Here is a 20,252-nt window from a genome sequence, read left to right on the forward strand (position 1 = left end):
AACTATTCCTCTTAGGTTTCACATACCCACCAGCAGATTCACATTCTTTTAAGTCCACTTGGCGATGTCCGTTTGTCTTCCTCTGTTGTCACAGCTCTTGTCAATCCCCACTGAGCAACTGCAGCCCTGCAGAGATGACTCAGGGCCACTCCTTGCTGCTGTGGTAGGAACTGAAAGCAATAGCAGTTTTAAGGTTCACAAGTTTTATGTAATATCTGGGAAATAATGGTAACTGCAACAAAGGACGGACACTACAAGGCGATTACTCACAGTCTTACAAAGCCATGCCTCTATGGAAAGGAACTTTTCTATTCCACATGCTGGAAGATCCTCTCCCAGCATGTATCTGGTACCCACTTTCTGACTGAAGAACTTTCCTTCGCTTCTACTGCAGCTCTAATGGATCCCCTTAGGTAGTTTTTCCAGCCAGCTAGAAGCACAGTGAGCCCCTGCTAGCTGCTTGCAGCCTGCTGGAAAAGAGCTGCTGAGCCGGCGGGGCGGCACAGCTGAGTCATCCGTACGGTGGGTAGTGCTGTCCTGTGTACAGGCTGCTGTGATGCCAATAAGGCACAGCATCATGGCACAGCACTTTACTAGTTCCAGCTCTTCTGACTGCATTGTGAACTCCTGTATGTATACCTCACTGGAGCCATGTATCTTACTGTTTTTACCGTTTTGTACTCCTGTTGCTTGAAGTGTTTCACTTTGTGTTCAGTCTGAGAAATGCTTCCAGGACATGGGCCTGGGAAGTGAATTTGTTTTCACTCAATGTCTCTGGTAGGATATAGCCTCATCCCACCCCACTAGAACTTGAATCCAGACTCTGCTGTTGCAAAATTTGATTATACATATTTGAATTGGAAGCTAAGCATTTGCTTTTGAGCACAAACACAGCTTGTTTGCAAGCCTGCTCGATAGATATCCTGCATCAGGGCTGGAGAGAGAAGGTCCTATGATACTTTATCCAGAGTGATACTAAAAATTAAATGTCAGTGCAGGTATTCTAACCCTGTAGGCTTTTGTCTTGAATATCAGTCCAGGTACTGGTTTCTCAAGGTCTCTTTTTGTGTCCTTTTAGAAATATCTTATTTCAGTTTTCCAGTATCCCCCCAGTAAAGTGCTCATGCTGCAGACTTTACTGTGCAGCGTGTGTGGTAATTTCTGAACTGAACAGTGCTGTGCACTGACAAAAGTGACGGTAATAGCCATCCTTCAGAGGTGTGACTTGCGGGATCTTACGCTGAGAATAATTTTGGTTTCCTTTTCTCTCTGCATAGTTCTGCCTTCCTTGTCTCCAGCAGCTGTCTCAGGCTGTGATATTTACCAAGACAGTTCAAGTTACCTGACCTCTTGTTGAATCTATTCCCTTAATCCTCTTGGTGTATCCCAGTTAACTAGCGTATGCAATGTAATGGCATTAACCCCTCTTGTCTCATCCTTAGAGCTCATCGTACTCCATTCTTCTTCCTGATCTACAGGTATTTTTGTCCTCCCAGTTTTAAGCATGAATGTAAAAATGTGGCATCAAAAGATGTTAATACACTATATACTAGAGTGGTGATGGAGTGCTGACCTGTGGCTATCGGCACTACAGTCATCCCCTTGTTCCAGCTCCTTCTGTTTGCCTGCAGCCTTTCGCTTGGTCTGTCTTGGTGTAAGAAGTGTGTCCCTTATCCATTGCCAAATACTTCATTGCTAAAGTGTGGTGCCAAAGTCCAGTATTGCAGCTCTGTTTATGAACTGCCACATGTAGGGAATTTGGATTCTGGGGGTAATACACAGAGGAGTGAGGAAATTTACGGTCAGCAGGGAATGTCTTTTAAGCTCATACTGATGCTTTTACTCTGGCATTTGTGCATCCTTTGCTGACCCTGCCCTCACCTTCCGCAGCCCCTCACCTTGCAGTAGTAGTGCCAGGACCTTTTTTAGGAATGCAAAAAATGAAATGTGCTGTTGTCAAATGGGATATTATTTTTTTTTTGATGCATACGTTGAAAGTAGCTTTTTGGCTGTAGAGATCACTCCAGCAGTGAATTTACACTGCCTGTGTTTATGTTATGCCACTGTGGTGTCTTGGCCAGCCCTGCTGCTAGCTGGGCAAGGGGAGAGGCAAGCCAGTGCCAGGGCAGGGTCCTGGGCTGCTTTGCATCCTCAGGAATAAAACAAGTTACCTGTGGAGATGGGCGGAGCGGCGGGAATACCTAGGGCTGGCTGGAAATTGTGGGACAGAAGTGGTACTAAAGGCAACATGCTTTAGATAAGAGAAATGTCCTTAAATGTTTATAGTGTTTACCAGTGAGCCTGGTTTGAGAGGTTACTTAAGCTTGTGTGTAAGTAAGTGCTGGGCTGAATTGGGTCTGAAGCGTCTCTATAAAGTAAGCAGCTATTGTCAGGGCAAAATGACGACAGCTAAAATGGTAAAATGGAAAAAAAAAAAAACAAACCTGCACAGAAGGACCTACTCCATGAGCATACAGATGTGAATGAGCTTATTTTTGTTATTTTATTTTAAATAATGTCCAGCCATGGAGAAAATTATTCCATTGACTGAAAAAGGCCAGGAGAGTATTAATGACTATTCTTCAATGCGCAGTTGTTAGATGCTTAAGCAGGCGCTCTCCAGAAGTCCTTACAGGGTCTGTTGCTGACGTGTAGCAATACCTGTTCAGAGCCATGAGAGCATTAGAAACGGCTGGTGACCAGGAGATAGTGTGTGGCACATCATGTATTTTAGTCTTCACACTCATTTAAGCTTCTGCTTTCATTTTATGAAATGTTTTTATCTGTGATCAGCTAGCGATGTGTGGTTTGGGGTTTTTTTCCTTGTTCTAATGACTCATTTCCAAATAAAAGCATTTGGCAGGGGAGTGACTCTGCTTGGCCAGGGGCCCTGCTCCACCCTGGCACGTACCAAACTGCAGTTACAGCAGTGGGCTGCAGCTCCAGGCTGCCCTTGCAGAGCAGCACATCCTGATTTTTTAGCCCCTGGCTGATGCAGTTTCCCCACTTCACCATCTCCTCTTCCAGCCAGGGTGCTGTGGCACAGCCAGCTTAGAGCCCCAGCCAAGTCCTCAGCCTGGTGTCCAGCTCAGCACCTGCCTGCTACAAGTAGTGGCACTAAAGAAAATCAGTAGCAGGGGCTTAAGTAACTCTTGTCTTTTCTATAGCCTTTGCCTTCTGTAACTTTTTACAGACGTTTGCAAGAGGAAAGGTATTTATTTCACTTTAAAAAAAAAAACACAAAAAAACCCCAGGGTGTTTGGGTGCCTGAAACATGCTTTTTTTAAAAAAAAAAAAGAGAAAACATAAGGCAAGAATTGCTGACTGCTTGCACAGCTGAGACTGACAGTTAAGTATGATGTAGCAGAAGACATCTGAGAGCAGCTGCCATTTCCTTGCTGGTTTGGTAACTTTTTAAAAACCAATTGCCTTAACTGTTTTCTGAAGGCTACATCTTATTTAACATTCTGAATGTGTAAAGGGTTGTCATACATATGTTTACATTTTAGAGGATTGGATCATGTAAGAAACTTTCTTAAAAGTTGTATAAGATGTGATTTTGATACCTGCTCCATACCAACTGTTTGGGACTATTTCAAGGTAAGAGGTTTTATTGCCTAGAACTATTTCAATCCACAGATATAACTAATGTTTTCAGCCTAACTTAAAAAAAAAATCTGGAGCTGTTATTTTAAAATTTGTATTCTTGGTAGTAGAAATGAAAAGTAGCAAGTGTAAAAATAACCTCAAGTGACTCCTATTTTTATACAGGTGTGAACACTGTAGCAGTTTCAGACCATGCTCTGATCATACTTATAAAGAAAAGGAGAGAAAAGAAGTGTTGTAACTGATGTGAAGCTGTAAAAATGAATAGTTTTTTACCTGAGTGCTAGGAGACCTGGCTTTTGAGGTACCTTTAAAGAAAAAGCCAAATTTTCACAGCTTCTTTCCTCTCTTAATAATTCTCATACTTTAACCATAACTTCCCTCCCTCCCCCAAAAAACCCACACCCCCATATAGGATAAGTTTTATTGTTTGTTGTGGTGTTTTGTTTTTTTGGTTTTTTTTTTTTTTTCCAGAGGATGTTGTTCTCTTAGGACTATGCTCTTTGATGCTGGGCAGATCTGTTTCTAATTTATTGTTATTATTTCTATCTAACTAGTTAAAGGCAACAGAGGAAAATGATTCTATGCTATGTGCTTTTGTTCCATACAGTTACCTAGTTAAAACATAACTTTAGAAAGTAGACCCTAAAGTTGTCCATCCTCATTGTGCAATAGGGCTTAATGGACAAACTGTGTATTAGCAGCAGCCTGTTGTATCTTACTCAACTTATGGAAGTTAAATGGTTCTTCTTTGGTTTTGTTAAGGTATCTTTCACCTTCCAGATAAACACTAAGCATCCTGTATCAATTACCTTTTAAGCATTTCCTTCTGTTATGCTACTGTAAGCATGTTTTATGTTTGTCTTCAACAGATCTGTGCTATGCGTGTGATTGAAACCATCTTGAACACAAATAGTATTTTTTATGATAGATACCCCTTGATTGAATTGTGGCGCTTGCTTACCAATGTTGATGTCACTCTTGTACCAAAGTACCTGTGGCTTCAAAACATACTGTCAACTGATTCACTGGTGACTGGGTTTGTGTAATACAGCTGAGGAATGTATCCTGTGACTCAGTTTCTGCACTGTTATTTTCAGAATAAAAGTACATTTTTAAATGTAGTGTCTCAGCTGTTTTAGGGGGAAGTGGAGGTACAGCCTAGTTACACAGCATTAGCAATTGTGTCAGCTTAGGAAAACAAGTGGAGGACCAGGGAAAGAGGCAGGGTTTTTTTGAGCTGGCTGAGGGTTGCTCAGGGTCTGTTTTCAAACCTCACCGCAGTCAGCACCCAGCCTGCCTCGTGGCAGCTCAGCATTGGTACCCTGACTTCAAGTTGAGCTCAGTTTCTCCCAAGAGAGAGGGATGGGAAGGGACTGAACAGCACCTCCTTGCCCTCACTTGACAGGGAAATGATACAGTTCACAAAGCTCACCCTCTTAAATGGTTACTGTAAGTATAACCTGGCAAGCTGTGTACAGCAGCACCTGTGGAAACATACAACCTGCCTCACCCCTGGATTAAGCAAACGCCAAGCTTTTATTTGCATTTTAACAGAGTTAATCCTGGAGTGAAACCATCTGTGAATAATGTTATCTAAAGTTAGGTAAGAAAAGGAACAAACTGAAACTTAGTACCTTTAGCCATATTTACAGATCAATACCTTCCTTTATTTTTTTTTTCCAAATGCTGCTCTGTCTGCATATGAGGGATTAAGAGACAGACCAAGGACACAGCAGTTCTTGGCTCCCTCTGTCCCACAGTGCAGAGGTAAATGTGAGAGTGCAAAGCCACTGTCGCTCCCCTGAGGACACCATTTAGCTCCCAAGGTGTGCCACATCTCTTGGATGGGATTGCTGGCCACTGCAGCACCTCTCCCACTTTAGGGAGGAGAAAAAACAGCTGTCCCCTCTGTGGCAGCTGCTTTCCCCTCCAAAAGGGATTTCAGCTGGAGGAAGGACTCCAGGAGGAACTTCACACTCCCACTGACTTGGGCAGAAGACTTACCATTTGCCATGGAAAGTTTTCAGGAAAGCAAAAGCCACTTTAACCCAGAAAGGGATCCGCTCATTCTTTGCCCGAGGACACCGTGACATTATGCTGCTGCTATGCCTAAAACATGCTGTACCCCCCAGGGTCCAACATCGAAGGAGAGCCGAGTCCCCCTGAAAGGGCAGGGCTGCTGCTCCACCTCCACCCTGTGCTCTATCCATCCTACAACAGCAGTTAGGAAAGCGGCGACTGTAACAACATACCAGGTAGCCAAAGGTTTATTTTATAATCTTACCTAAACTGAGGGCAGTCGCAGAGCTCATCCGGCAGTGCAACACCCCCCACCCCAGGCATGGCTGGGGCTGTCTTTGCTGTCTGGACTGCGCAGGCGTTCGTGAGCTCACCACCCCTCATCAGCTCTCGCCTTGTTTCCAGGTTTATTCTTCCAAATGCAGCTCTTCAACACTGCCTCTGCACCACCTTTTGTAGAGAGGCAGCATGTGCCGAAGGTGTTTTGGAGTAACGAAGAGGCCGTAGGAGTTACAGGTCGCAACACACAGGAAGAGTCCTTCTGACAACGGTAGGAGACAAACATCCAGTTGTTCCTTTAGCTCTCTTGCTTCCTTAGCCTGGTGAGCATCAGGTAAGGGGATGCTCCATAATCTCGTGGGGTGCTGCATAATGAAGCACAAGAAGGTAGAGATCACTCAGACACCCTCACCTGTCCAAGCCAGGCTTAAACCCACCACAACCACATATGAAATAAGTCAGAGGTTTATAACTATGGCCCTGGATATGGAGGAGCTGACCTCAAATACCTGTGCTGCTGAGAGAGAAACCTGCATCCAGATCTACTACAGCAAAGGACTGTATCCCCCAGGAAAGGCTCCTGTTTAATTTTGAACAGATGTACAAGCTTCTGCATCTGGTTGATGTCCTAAGCATGCCCCATTTGAGCTGGGGGGGGGAGTCAGGACTCAGGGTACCACAGTCACACCATCAGCTACTAAGTTTGTAGCAGAGCTTGGATTTTTCTTTCCTTTATAGAGAGGATAATCTCTGCAGGATGACGTTTGGTTGCTCCCAGCAAGGCCTGAGTCAGCTCACTCAAAAACCCTATGGGGACACCAGAGGTAGCCTGCAGGAGCCCAAGCTCAGCCATTCCCATGCCCCACAGTACCTCCCAAGGTACTTACCCTGTCCAGACAGCTTTTGAAACTTTAGCCTTGGGCTGGCCAGACCAGAACTCCACTCGGTCTTTCAGTTCTTTATTCTGCAAGGAAAAAATAAATCCCTCCCAGTGTAATGTAGCAGACGAGACAAGCCTGGATGCCAGCTGGGACCTGCTGCTCCTCCAGAAAGGTGTTTGGGGGGATTTTTTGTTTTTTAACCAAGTGTAAGATGCAGTGCAAAGAAATACCACCCTGACAGCGTCGTACTGATGCAAGCCCAGCAGTGTGAAGGGCCCCCTGACCGTAGCGAGCTACTTTTGCTCTCTCCCTCCAATATACTTTGCGTCCTTACCTGTGCTTCCAGTGCAGACAGCTTCTCTGTCAGGTCTTCTATCTTTTTATCTTGGCTTCTGAGTTCATTGTTCAGTTCCTCTGCCTGAGAGTTAGGAAATAAAGTTTGTAAGAGATTTGAAACCTTAATACATTAAAAATATCTCTGTCGAACAAAACCACAGTCAAATGTCTCACTGTACCAGGGGAATTGCAGACTGTTCAAGGCCCTAGTCTTTTACCATAGAAAAACTCAAACTAATTGATTGACCAACATATAAAACAATTTCTCAACACACAGTGTCACATTTTCCTTGGCATAACCAGTATACTTCTCGTTGGCATATGTACAGAAACTCGATTACAAAAGCTAATTAGCACAGGGCCTCACCTTAGCTGGATGGGAAAAAGCAAGCCCATGTTCTGCGAGGCGAGGGGAGTACAGCCAGAGTTCACACATACAACAGCAGTCAGTAAGTAAAACAGCTCATGTTGTAGCATGACTTTGGGAAGCAGGCTGATCACTTTGAATTTTGTTGCAGCCTTTCTAGGATGCCAGCCTGTTTGCTTTGCTCATGGGAGCAGCTTCACTGACTTCACGTGAAACAAGCTGCAGGGCAGGTACCTCCGGCCAAGGATCCCCTGGTCAGACAGGTCCCCCTCGGGAGCACGGAGCCAGGTCACCTCCGGGAATGTTCTAGGATAACTTGGGGGTCTGCCTGAAATTGCTGACTCCACCACAATAACCCCATTTTTAGGGATGCCATTTCCATCTTAACGTTGAAATACGTGTGGATGCCTGAACACAGGGTGCGCAAAACAGGGCACAGCGTGATGAGCGAGCTGCTCGTCCCCAGCACATACGCTTAAGGCAGGAGCCCCCCCATCCCAGTGTCTCCCATTTCTCTTCCCGACCACTGAAGACCTGCCCGGTGGGACGCCCACGCCAGCCTGACCTCCTGTATCACGCTGCGCAGGCCGCGGTGCTGCGCCTGGATCACCCGCTGCAGGTGGCAGATCTGCTCCCGCAGGGTGGAAATCTGCCGCTGGAGATCCAGGCACCTGCAGGCGAAAGCAGAGCACCCCAGCTTCAATCCCCAGGGATCACTGACCCAGCTTTCCCACCTCAGGGTCGGCTCAAGAGCTTGTTAGCAAGGATGTTCCTGAGGATGCCTGGCTGTAATTTATACAGAACTATACATCTAAAGGCTTCTTTACTGAGCCAAACAAATCAAACCATAGTTTGAGACATATTTTGCCTGGTAGGACTACCCTTACTAGCTGTTGATAAGTAAATACATAAATAATGAAGGTTATCGCCTCACCTACCGCATGCACAATGTCACCAAAGCAACATCAACTCCAAGCGAGAATCAGGAAAGGGAAACAATTAATGCATGCAAAGTGGAAGGAGAAGTACTAGGAATTCCAATAGAATCAATAACCAAGAGCTGTAGGACATCAACACGTGTTTTGGTTTCTTCCAGCAATCGTGGTAAATTGGGTTTTGAACCAGTTGCTTTCATCATGAATAATTTTACTACCAGAAGGAACCTGAGCAAGTGATTGTCTGGCACTCCACATGAAATAATCCCCCAGAAAGAAAAACACTATCACATGCATTTAATCACCGTTTGGCATCTTCATTCCTTGACATCATCTGTTGAAGCATCTTTTCAAGTGACATTTTCTTCTCTATCAGAGTTTCCTTTTCCTAAGGAAACAATTCAAGTTATATAGAACCTATATTATATATCCTGCTATTTGATTAGCAAGAGAAGTTTGTCTGTACATTCAACGATTCTACTCGGTGTCTGAAAAAAGGCAGAATTCACCAATAACCACCTACATCAATAACCTCCACCAATAACCTCCTCCAACATTAGCTGGAGACACAAATCAGTCAGACCTCTGTGAATCGAATCCATAGGGGATGACTGTACCGATTTACCATGAGAAAAGTCCGAACTCTCTTAAAATAGCAGTTCTCTACTTAATTAGCAAAATCCTTATGTCTTGTGAGAGTCCATGCTGAGTGGCCAGGGATACGTCCACCTCTCAAAACCTTGTCCACACAGGGAAAAATCTAAACAAAACTGATAACAAAACTCCTGGTATCAGAAAGATCACCTGCATGCGATGGGGGACGGACATACATCCATTGACCCCATCATTACAGTAATCCCAGGACAGGAAAAAATTAGTTTTAGAATGGCACTTCTATAGGAGTAATTCCCACCACTACTGTATGCGTACATCAGAAAAACGATGCACAGTGCCATCACTTCTTCCGACACCATTAACACCAAAGAAAATTCATAATACAGGAGAAGAAATTTTCTGCAAGTTTCTGTGCCAGCAGCTATCAGGTGGCTACAGCACTCATTTGCCTGCCCAGGATTTTGGGCGCTTACAGTGGTGTTGTCTGAGGGTTATAAGGAGCAGTTTTTAGTGCTAGGATGACTACATTTTCATTTCAAATGCTAGAAGTACACCGATGGGGCAAGGTGAAGAGTAACTATTCAGGAATAGAAATCATTAATAGCTACAAATTAAGACTTCTCTCTGATGCTCTACAGTTTTTAAGCAAGCGCTAAATAACTAAAAGAGGGAGCTCAAATTGTACATTTTATTTATAGTTACAGCTAAAGGTCCTCAATTCAGTGTAATATGACAGGAATCTTTTTAGTCCCAATTCCAACAGCTAATATGCTATTAACTCCTCTTTCCAAGCGCTGGCACTGCCAGGGCAGGACTGCCAGTGCCAGGACAGACAGACAGACAGACACAAGAAGCCGGCAGACATACCTCCTCCATCCTTTGCACTCGCTTCTCCATCTCTGCGATGCAGGTACATTTTTCCCTGATGCCTTCAGCAAGGCGGCTGGTAGTTTTGGAGCTTTGCTGAAGCTTTTCTTCTTGTTGGAGATGGTAGGTCTGGGACCAAGAAGGGCATTAATGTAGGTGTGAGCACAGTGGATGGACAGGGATGGGGCTCGAGGAATTTTGAGGTAAGTTTACCGACCCAATTCCAAGAATCAGGAATAAAACCAAAATAATTTTTCTTTTAATTTTCCTATTTAACTTCCCCACTGCGCTAGCAGGAGAGACTCAGTAGCTCCTAGGTCAAAGTTTGCAGCAGAGAGAGCCAGAGCCCATGTAAATATTTTGACAGCGAACAGGACGGTCATGCCCACACAGGGGGGGAGATTTGTACCTGTATTTGCTGCTTCTCATTCTCATGGCTTTTTCTCAGTTCTTCTGACTGAGTCTGGTAATTCTCATACAGTTTCTGGGAGGCAGATCTGAGAGCCTGTACACCTGCTTCTCTCGTGGCTTCCAGCTAGAGAGAGTAATTGTGCAATACATATATACTGTGATGTTATAATCACATGCTGAAAAATAAGCCCTCTATACAAGACCAAATTTCAGTGTTTACCCATGTCAAAAAAAAAAAAAAGGAAAGGAATCCTAAACACCTGTGGGCAGTATCTGACAGGCTGTTTAGTTGCCACATAAATGCAGATTTATTCAGTATTGAGCCATCCCCCCATGACAAACAAAGGATGACGGCTTAAAAGGAGAGATGCTTCCAACCGCTTGTAAATACATCTGCTGTCAACTACCAACAGAACTGACTGTGCTGTCTCACTAGTCACAAATGGGAAGTGTCCCCAGAAGCAGATTTTGATATGAATGTCATTGCCTGCTGGAATGAAAGTTTGCAGCAGCCGGGAAAGCGAAGCAGAGTCTGCCCCTTCCCTGAAGGGAAGGCTCCGGCATGGGATGGCTCCGGCATGGGATCGCTGAGCAGGCACTGTGCTGCAGCAGCCGGGACCCAACTCTAACTGGACTGCAAGGCGCACGTATTCACCTGAAACCTTAAAAAACAACCCAAACACACACCTTGATCTTCAGCACTTGGTTTTCTCTGCTCACCAGCAGCAGCTGCTCTTCTGTTTCCTTCATCGTCCTTGCAACAGGACTGCAGCTCCAGCCGCTGCTCTTTGACTCCGGTTTATTGCTCGACACTTGAGGAAGCTGCTAAAGGAAACGCACATGGAAATTATTTTTAAAATAATAGAAAAAGACCTTGAGCAATGAATCTGATTCTAAAAGACCTGGCTACTTATAAGCACCCCTCTCTGCTTGTTCAGCTCTCCAGAGCTTTACATTGGAAAGCATTTGCATGTTGATTCTGATAAATAGCTCTCTTCCACTCTCTACAGTGTTATTGCACAGGTATAAAATTAATTAGCTTTTACAATATTGCAGCATATGTTGCATTGTGGGCGAGGCTGCATAAATGCACACGAGTAAACGTTGTCCAACACTTCCCGTTAAAAGAACCACTTCTTACTCCAGCATATTTTAACTGTTCAAACACAACATTTCCAAATCTGTTTGCTTCCTAGGGGCTGCCTCTTTGCTCCAAACCACTTGCTTAAAGTGGTTTTAACTTGCTTAAACCACATTTTCCCCCCACAGGTGTTCATGAATGTGTGCTCACTGCTTGCCTCCTGTCAGTTCCGAGAGCTGGTATGGGCAAGGAACACTACCTGCAATCAGTCAGATTTATGCCAGAATGTACTGGCATTTATACAGCCTTTCTTACGTTACGCCAAGTTCATTTGTTAAAAATAAACTACTACAAACAAAGGGCAGTCTGTACTTTTTAAAGGGTTCAAACCATAAATCACTTTCTTTTCACTACGGAGGCTTTTCTTCACCCTCATTCCTCACCTGAGCAGAGAAAGGAGTAAGCACTTTTTAAAAAGAACTTTCTGTGATCGGTTATTTCTTAATTAGCCGTGTTTCAGCCCACTGATCCTCCTCTCACTCACTCCACAGCGCTCTCCTGGGCTCAGCTGGGATGCAGAAAAACTGCCTTTGCATATTATCATCACTGTGCTCCGCTGCTTAGAGCAAAGAAATAAGATATCAGATCTACGAGGCTGAGTCTCATTGCTCACAAGATCTCTCAGGGGGGGAAGCACGTCCTACCCATTCAGGGTGGTGTCAGCATCAAGCAGGGCACTGCTTCATATGACCTTTATGAGGTGGGAATATATTTGTTTTCTCAGTAATTGCTTCATATAAATGATTTGATATTACGAGCTGCTTAAGAATCCATCACAAAATTTTCAAAGTTACAGCATTTATTCTGCAACTTCATAAATGTAATTACAAAGGGAATGAAGAAATCATATTTAACTTAAATCAAAAGTTTGAGGGCTTCTCTTGTGTCATTACACATGAGAGTTCATTAAATGCATTCATTAAACTCCATTCTTCCTGCATTTCCTCTGGCATTCAGGAAAGGAATGCCTCGAGACTATTCCACACGCCTCAAAAGTACCGTTTTGAGCGCTGCGCTCTCGGTTTTGCCGCCCGACACCTTGCAGGATCTGCCTGTCCCACAGGTCATCCTCCACCTCCCGAGATGCTGGTCCTCCAGGTCCCCCAGACCAATACTTCTGCTTCGGAGAAGGCTGCCCACTGCCTGCTCCAGAGCTTCCTCGTCTCTTCCAGGGACCAAGCCCAGCTGTACAACTCAGCTCAGCACTGATGCTATATAGCAAACGGCTTCCAATAAAAACCCACAGGTATACTAGTACGTACCACCAGCACGATGTTCTAACTGTCTAGCGGGCTGAACGGCAGCCTTAGATACATGTACTTTTTTAATGCATCATCTCACATCATTCTTACTGGTTTTAAGGTATAATGCATCCACCCCACGCTTTCTAGCTGCTTAGTCACTGTCTTTGCATGCCAAGTAAGCCAGGAGGCTCCAGCCACATGTGGACACGTCGTCTCCACCGCAGCTCCCAGCCGTTCCCTAGTGCTGCTCGGCCGGGCTCCCGCATCCTTCTCCTCGCGTCTCCCAGCAAACAGCCCCAGCTCCGCCGCGGAAGAGCGGTGGTTTTGCGTGGGGACACGCGCTGAGGTGTCTCTTGCAACAGTCCTAAACGAGGGGTGGAAAAACCTCGCCAAGTTTTAAAGTGGTTTAACCCAGCCTAAGACAGTGTATGCTCTAATTAAATCACTGCCGTGGAGTAAACAGCGTTTCTAGAATCGATGTGTAAACCGAAAGGTTTTCCAAGCGCGTGTCACCACGCAGGTCAGAATTTCCCTCTTTCAGAGGCTATCAGTTTCACTCACCATGTCTCCTGCTGAAGCAGAGAAAGGAACAGAACAAGAACTTCAGAAATACCTTTTTCACATATTCAGCTTCCTCGGTGATTTGGGAACATGAGGATCTGTAAAGGACATACTTTCCCTCCGAGCCACGGTCTTCTCGTGTTATTTGCTCAGTGAGTAGCAGGGTAGTCATCACTATACGTGCGTTTCTCTCTTCTATACAAGCAAGAAAAAAAAAAAAAGAGGGGCTTGTTTCATTACGCAAGGATGGAGAATAATTCCATTATTCCATCCCATTTAATTCCATTTCCGCTTAGGGACATGCTGGAGCCAAGCAGGCATTGCAAGCTTAAAGCACCAAACATTAAGAAGTACTTTATAAAAGAAAATGTAGACACCTGATTACTTTTTTTAATAGATGGGAAAAGAGATAAATTCACACATTATTTTCCCTGAAGACTGCAATGACTTTTTACTAGCAGCCTACACCCCAATCCTATATTATTTCAGAAAACATATGGCCAGAGATCCCAGGCAGATAATCCACGAATAACTCGCACATGCATGCAATTTAACTAAGAACAAAACAAAACTCTTGCCATCCATCTGCAAAGTTTATAAACCAAACCCGATTAGCCTGCGCACAGTAACGCACCGCCACCAGGGAATTCAGTCCATACTTGGCTCTGTGTTCCCAACAGCTACGCCAGCGCGGAACTGGTTTTAATTGGGTTCGGGAGGATTACCCCTGTCCTGCTTAGACATTACAAGCAGCACAAAGCTTCAATGATACCGAAATTCTCAGGGGGAAAAAAAACCACCAACCAAAACCTACCTGGGGCGAATAGTTAGGAGACAAGAGATACGGCTTTTTCTCGCAGGGAGAATAAAATCCCGAGCACCTTCGGTTGGGTTTGTGCTGTACAATGGTGACATCCAGTGTCAGCTGCACTGCTCTGAAGTGAGCGTCTGGAGCTCAAGACACGGGTTTGCAGCCCTGTCCCAGGTAGTTAGCGAGCTCCCAGGTGCACATCAGACAAGCTGATTTTTAACGAGCACATTTGAAGGGTCTGGAACCAATTAAGGTTGGCACAGAGGAATAATAAAGTCACTTAGAGAGCATGGAGGGTGTGGATGGGCTCGCAGTGGAAGAGACAAAAAGTGGTTGCACTTTACGAAGTTTACAGATAGCTTACAATAATATTGAATTTGAAAACGCATTTATTTTAAAAACACTTCAGTTCAAGGTCTCGGGGCTCCTGTCGTTTAGCTCGGTAACAGCAGTCCTGCCCGCACAGCACCGATGCTGCGGGCCAAACCCTCGCGTTCCCTGAGTCACCCCAACACGCACCTATTGCGGGAAGATCGCTCAGGCTAGCACATTTCTTCACTAGCTCATTTTCTAATAAAACATAATTAGGCAACTTGAAACATTTATTGCTGTGATGGAGGAGGAACGCCATTCCCACAGAGAGCCCCACAGAGCTGGTTTGCATAACTGCCCAGGTGGATCCACAGCAGCTCACCCACACCGGAGACATCTCCATACACCATTGCCTCGTGTCCCAGGCAGACAACGACAGACAGCTAAATTAGAAATTAACTATAAATTAAATGTAAAGAAATTTAACGCATGAGCTTTAAGCGCCCCAGGGCTACTACTTAGGACTCCAATTTTTAGGTGATTTACAAATTCAAAGAGCAATAAAATAAAAACTTATTGCTTTCCTTTCTACTCTTCTCCACCTTCTAAGAATCAGGAGCATCAGCAGCTGCCACATTCCTGGCCATCACCGAGCTGGTCTGTTCTGGACATGGGACAGAGGAGGAAAATCAGGTTGCACAAAGGCAAGCTACCTTTCCTATCATAGCTTCTAATCAAATAGCAAAGAGGAGCTGGATATCCAGACACAAACCTCGAGGGCTTGAACCTCAAGAAAAAAAAAAAAAAAAAAAAGAAAAATCACTCACTCCAAATGTTGTGCCCCGATTTCACGGTGCCACAGTTTATCCAGGCTGGGAGATAAAGCACAAATCCCAGACACCTACAGCATGAAAGAGGTTTTTCCACCGGTTCCCACCAACGCTACAAGGGGTTAAACAAAGTTTGCTCTCTCTTGCTGGCTGCCGTTTCCCCTCCTGCCTGCAATCTAGCAGCTACTGAGTCACCCAACACAAAGGCAACCCAGGATCAATTCTCCTTTCAGCCTGCCCTAATTCAGGCTGAAACCTCCGCTCGCTCCCAGGTGGAAGTCCTGGAGCAGAAACGTTTTTCTGATCTGAAGCAGCTGAGCCTGGAGAAGCGGTACCAGGCACAGGTCCCTAACTTGACCCGAGGGCCCTGGGCTGGGAGGCAGAATTCCTTGCGAGGGTCCCCCTTCCCCAGCTGGACCTCGGTACTCCTCCGGCCGCCTCCGTCCTGACACTGGGGCGGCAGCAGGACCATCACACCAAAACCTGCCCGAACCAGCCCAGAGCTCAGCACCCCCCCACCCCAGGGGATGGTGCTCAGCGGGCGACCCTAAAAGAGCCCGTCAAGAGAAGAGCGATGGGGGAAGTACCGCTGGCGGCACGCAAACGCGCTCTCCACTTTGGAAGCAAGTGTAAAAAGAAGTGCCAAGTTCATCTATTATTCACAGGCTTTCCTTGCTAGAAGGCACAATTTAAGAGGCTTAGCGTTTGGAGAAAAATCCCGCTGCCACCCTTTATAAACACTCACCTTTTGGTGACCCGTCAAGCACATGAGATTTGCTTTGCTAGGCCCGAGATTGTCAACACAGGTGTGAGAAAGGCAGTAATATTCAAGTGATATTTTTATGACTATAAAACCACATCTCTGTGCTTTTGCTTACGACGGGTTGCTTGCTCTAAAGCTCCCGCAAGAGAGAATCCAGGACACACCAAGCAGGAAAGCACCACCCTTGCTTACATAAGGAAGATCCCAAATTATTCAGAATGACATTATTTTGAGTAACATTTAATATAAAACGCTGTTTATAGCATTACACTTCCAGCCAGAAAGAGGTGCAGCTCCTTGGCCGCCTTAGCGATAGTTTTTGCCCAGGCCAAAAAGAGGGACAGACCAAAGGTGCCGCAGAGAACACGGATCCCGTGGGTGCCGCCGACGTGTGAGCCCGCTGAACAGCGAGGCCGGGGACGGGCAGGCTGGCAGCTACAGGGGACACCTGAGGATTTAAAGGGACCAAAGGCAGCCCGCCTGCAACCGGGACAGCCGGGTATTTACCGTAAACCTCTTCTCAGGCTGGGTAATGGGACTAGCTATGGAATGAAGGTGGGGCCGGACCCCAGTCATTTGAACTGAAATTAATCCATTTAATTGCAATTATTGGGAATAGTCAGATAAAGTAATTCCGTGTCAGTCTCCAGCTGAGCACTGTAACTCAAACGCAAGGTTTCTGCATTATTTTTTTTTTTCCTGTGCCTGCTCCAGGAACAGCCAGGTACATAAATACCACACTTGTTCCACAGCTGAACAGGAGTTTATACAATATTCATTCACCTTTTAATGCCTGGTGCCTGGGCACATCCACAGAAAAGCAGTTATTTGTTACTGTTGTTCTCACAAGCGTTTGAGCAACAGTTTTTATGAATATATAAACGTACAAGTAAACACAACCGTCTCTCCTCAGGCAGATGTACCTTTTTTATATTCTCCCACCGCACAAAAGCGCTTCTGCAGACAACCGGGGGACAGGGAGAGGATCAGATAACCGGTGACTAACAGCACAACACACAATTAAGCGCAAGAAATCAGTGGGGACACTTCGCAAACAACCCACAGACTTTTGGCCACGAGACATTCGCTCATCCAGAAGGCATTAGCTACGCACAAGCCGTGAAGAATAATTCACTTTTGGCTTTAAGCAGCCTCATTAACAAAGGCAGGGATACAGGAAAGAAAGAAAAAAAAAAGCAAACAAACGGGTAGCAAGGTTATGCTTTATTAAAAGCATCTGGCAGTAGGCGTGGAAGGTACCTCCAGGGGGCTAGGCTTTGCCAGGGTTTGGCTCCTCGGGGTGGGCTAATTTGGGGCAAATACTGAAAAAGCACTTGCGGTCACCGGGAGCAAAGGAGCGGGAGACCCGGCAGCTCGCTCCCCGAAGTTGGGGACGGGACCCGGCCCCTAACAGCCCCCAGCGGGGTCGGGAAAGGGGCTCTGGGGAAGGGAAAGGGGCTCTGGGAATGCCGCCCCCCCCTTCCAGCCCCCCCAGCCGGAGCCAGGACTCACCTTCGGAGGCAGAGGACATGCTACCTGCCGCCGGCACCGCTCCCAAGCAGCCCCCTCCTCTTTTTTTTCTTCTTCTTCCTCTTCTTCTTCTTCTTCTTCTTCCGCCGCCCGTCCCCCCCCCCCGCCCCGCACGGAGACCCGCGGCGGCCCCGCGGCTCGGCGGCCACGCCCCACCACGCCCCGCCCCGCCCCGCTCGCCCCGCCCTCACCTGCCGGCTGGCCCCGCCCCCGCGGGGGCTCCCGGCCCCGAAGGCAAAGGCTGCCATAACGGCTGTGGGGTACGAGCTGCACCCGGCCGGGAGGGGGTCCTCCATCTCCTTCTCCTTCTCCATCTCCTTCCATCTCCTTCTCCTTCTCCTTCTCCTTCTCCTTCTCCATCTATCTCCATCTCCTTCCATCTCCTTCTCCTTCTCCATCTCCTTCCATCTCCTTCTCCTTCTCCATCTCCATCTCCTTCTCCATCTCCTTCTCCTTCTCCATCTCCTTCCATCTCCTTCTCCATCTCCTTCTCCATCTCCGTCTCCATCTCCTTCTCCATCTCCATCTCCTTCTCCTTCTCCATCTCCTTCTCCATCTCCTTCTCCTTCTCCATCTCCATCTCCTTCTCCATCTCCTTCTCCTTCTCCATCTCCTTCCATCTCCTTCTCCATCTCCTTCTCCATCTCCGTCTCCATCTCCTTCTCCATCTCCATCTCCTTCTCCTTCTCCATCTCCTTCTCCATCTCCTTCTCCTTCTCCATCTCCATCCCCTTCTCCATCTCCATCTCTATCCCCTTCTCCATCTCCTTCCATCTCCTTCTCCATCTCCATCCCCTTCTCCATCTCCATCTCCATCCCCTTCTCCATCTCCATCTCCATCTCCTTCTCCATCTCCATCTCCTTCTCCATCTCCATCTCCATCTCCATCCCCTTCTCCATCTCCTTCCATCTCCTTCTCCATCTCCATCTCCTTCTCCATCTCCATCCCCTTCTCCATCTCCTTCCATCTCCTTCTCCACCTCCATCTCCATCTCCTTCTCCATCTCCATCTCCATCTCCATCTCCTTCTCCTTCTCCATCTCCTTCTCCTTCTCCATCTCCATCTCCCCACCACTCCCTTCCCTCCGCCTGTGGGGTACAAGCCGTTGGGCCCTGGGTGGGTCGGCCGTGGTCCCTGTGGTGAGGAGCCAGCCGCCAGCTTGGTGCTTGGGACACACCAGGGGGACATCAAATCAGAGAGTCATTTAGGTTGGAGAAGACCTTTCAGGTCATCGAGTCCAACCGTCAACGTCACGCTGCCCAGTCCACAGCTAAAGCATGTCCTGAAGCGCGATCATGTCGCTGGAATGGGCTTTTCCCTCTTGGATATGTCATCAGACTTCTCTTCTTCTGCGCGAGCAAAAATGGACAGGGGAAAAGGCGATATCTAGAGGTGTCCCATCCAGCTGGGATGATTAATGCTACCTCTTGGTACTAATGAGGGCAAGGAAAACTGGAAGGAATAAAGTGAGAAAATATGCTAAAAACAGATAAAAGCGAAACACAGAAAAGCAGGTTGAGACAAGGGGAGTCAAAAGAATCTCAGCAGACAGTCTCGAAGGAAAGAGGAACATCTTGAAGAAGAGGGCTTTAAAGAAAAGCATTGATGGAAATGCAGCTGAGAAAGCCACAAATGTACTGGGAAACAGGCTAAAGGCGGGGGGGAGATAAAATGGGGAGACAAAAGTGTATCATAAACTCTTCTACAAACAAGAAAGTCTTGATCGGCCAGTCCAGTCCCCTGAGATCTATATCCCTCCCTAGTACATAACACCCGTAAACATATCAGGTTGCACTCAGCTTTCTTTTTCCAGCGACATTTTGAATCTGAGGGTGCTTTCGCCCAGGGCGGGCAGGGGAGGCTCAAGTGCTGCACACCCCTACGTGCCCTGCCATACGTGCCCTGCCATACGTGCCTGTGTGGGCAGGGGAGCCGAACCCTCCCTCTGTGCACACACCGCAGCCCGTTCCTGAGCGAAGTGGCTGCGGTGCTCCCAGGTGGTCCGTGTGAGTCCTGTGTCTTAACAACAGGTTTCTGTCGGAGCATAAAAGGATTTTATTATTAATTAGGAATGGGGGGGAAAAAATTGCAGCTCTTTTTTTCTTTCTACCTGGGACGTGCCGCCCCTTCCTTGCCTCCTCGCGGAAGCGAAGAGCCTCGAGGGCCAAGTCGGGCCCTGTTCCCAGCCCTGGCTGCGGAGCAAACGCGGGAACGGCAGCGCCCGGCTCCAAGGTCGGCTCCCAGGGAGGGAAGGGCGAGCGGTGCCGGCCACCGGCCAGGTCCCTGCCTCACCTACCCGCTCCTGCCCTGCCCCGAGTTACCACCGACTCCTGGGCTGTTCCTTCGGCAGCAGTGGAAGCTCTTAAATCTCAAAAACGGGGAGCCCAAGAGGTGGCTTTTCTTGTGATCTGACCAACTTAAATAGCTAGCGGTTGATGGTTAATCTTTAGCACATTCCTGGGACTAACAACCCTCTCCGCAGGCTCCAGCTGTTCTCTGCAGCCCAGGAAGGCTCAATCCAGGGTGGTGATTGCTTTTGCATTTATTGAAAAACGCAGCTTGATCTATCTTTGAAGCCACTTATAGAATCGCTTGCAAACTCCGCTGCGTTTTGTCGTGGGAAATCTCTGAGGGTTTAAGATTTAGCGCTTTGCAGCGTGATTGTGACGGCGGAGCATTGACATGGGGTGATGTGGGGGTACCTCTTTTAACGGGGAAGACCGTTTGAGGTGATTTATGA

General features: G+C 46.9%; 2 protein-coding genes across 3 annotated transcripts in view; one reads left to right on the top strand and one right to left on the bottom strand.

Moving 5' to 3' along the window:
* The window catches only part of RAB27B (RAB27B, member RAS oncogene family), a 53,823-nt gene extending 48,049 nt beyond the window's left edge, over nt 1-5,774 (top strand). The window contains exon 7 of the transcript XR_007504995.1: nt 5,742-5,774. The gene's annotated coding sequence lies outside the window, so the exon portion shown is untranslated. The remainder of the gene's footprint in view (nt 1-5,741) is intronic.
* Nucleotides 5,775-5,858: 84 nt separating this feature from the next.
* CCDC68 (coiled-coil domain containing 68) lies at nt 5,859-17,594 on the bottom strand. Of its 2 annotated transcripts, none has more exons than XM_049794288.1 (10): nt 17,494-17,594; nt 13,318-13,460; nt 11,007-11,141; nt 10,318-10,443; nt 9,909-10,037; nt 8,732-8,814; nt 8,057-8,162; nt 7,123-7,206; nt 6,795-6,871; nt 5,859-6,272 (listed from the first exon to the last, which is right to left on the bottom strand). In XM_049794288.1, exons 1-10 carry the CDS (start codon nt 17,510-17,512, stop codon nt 6,206-6,208), a joined length of 969 nt encoding a protein of 322 aa, XP_049650245.1. In that variant the 5' UTR covers nt 17,513-17,594; the 3' UTR covers nt 5,859-6,205. The 2 variants fall into 2 exon arrangements, with proteins under 2 accessions (XP_049650245.1, XP_049650244.1); XM_049794287.1 differs by having other exon boundaries at nt 11,007-11,144.
* Nucleotides 17,595-20,252: the final 2,658 nt, after the last annotated feature.

This window comes from Accipiter gentilis, chromosome Z (assembly GCF_929443795.1).
Source record: "Accipiter gentilis chromosome Z, bAccGen1.1, whole genome shotgun sequence".
In the NCBI taxonomy this organism is placed as follows: domain Eukaryota; kingdom Metazoa; phylum Chordata; class Aves; order Accipitriformes; family Accipitridae; genus Astur; species Astur gentilis.

Excerpts from the sequence above, each read along its gene's own strand:
- CCDC68 (XM_049794287.1), bottom strand. Across the intron at positions 7,207-8,056 it reads TGCGCAGCGTGATACAGGAG|GCAGAGGAACTGAACAATGA; the intron begins GTCAGGCTGGCG and ends CCTAACTCTCAG. Across the intron at positions 6,273-6,794 it reads TCAAAAGCTGTCTGGACAGG|CACCCCACGAGATTATGGAG; the intron begins GTAAGTACCTTG and ends TTCATTATGCAG.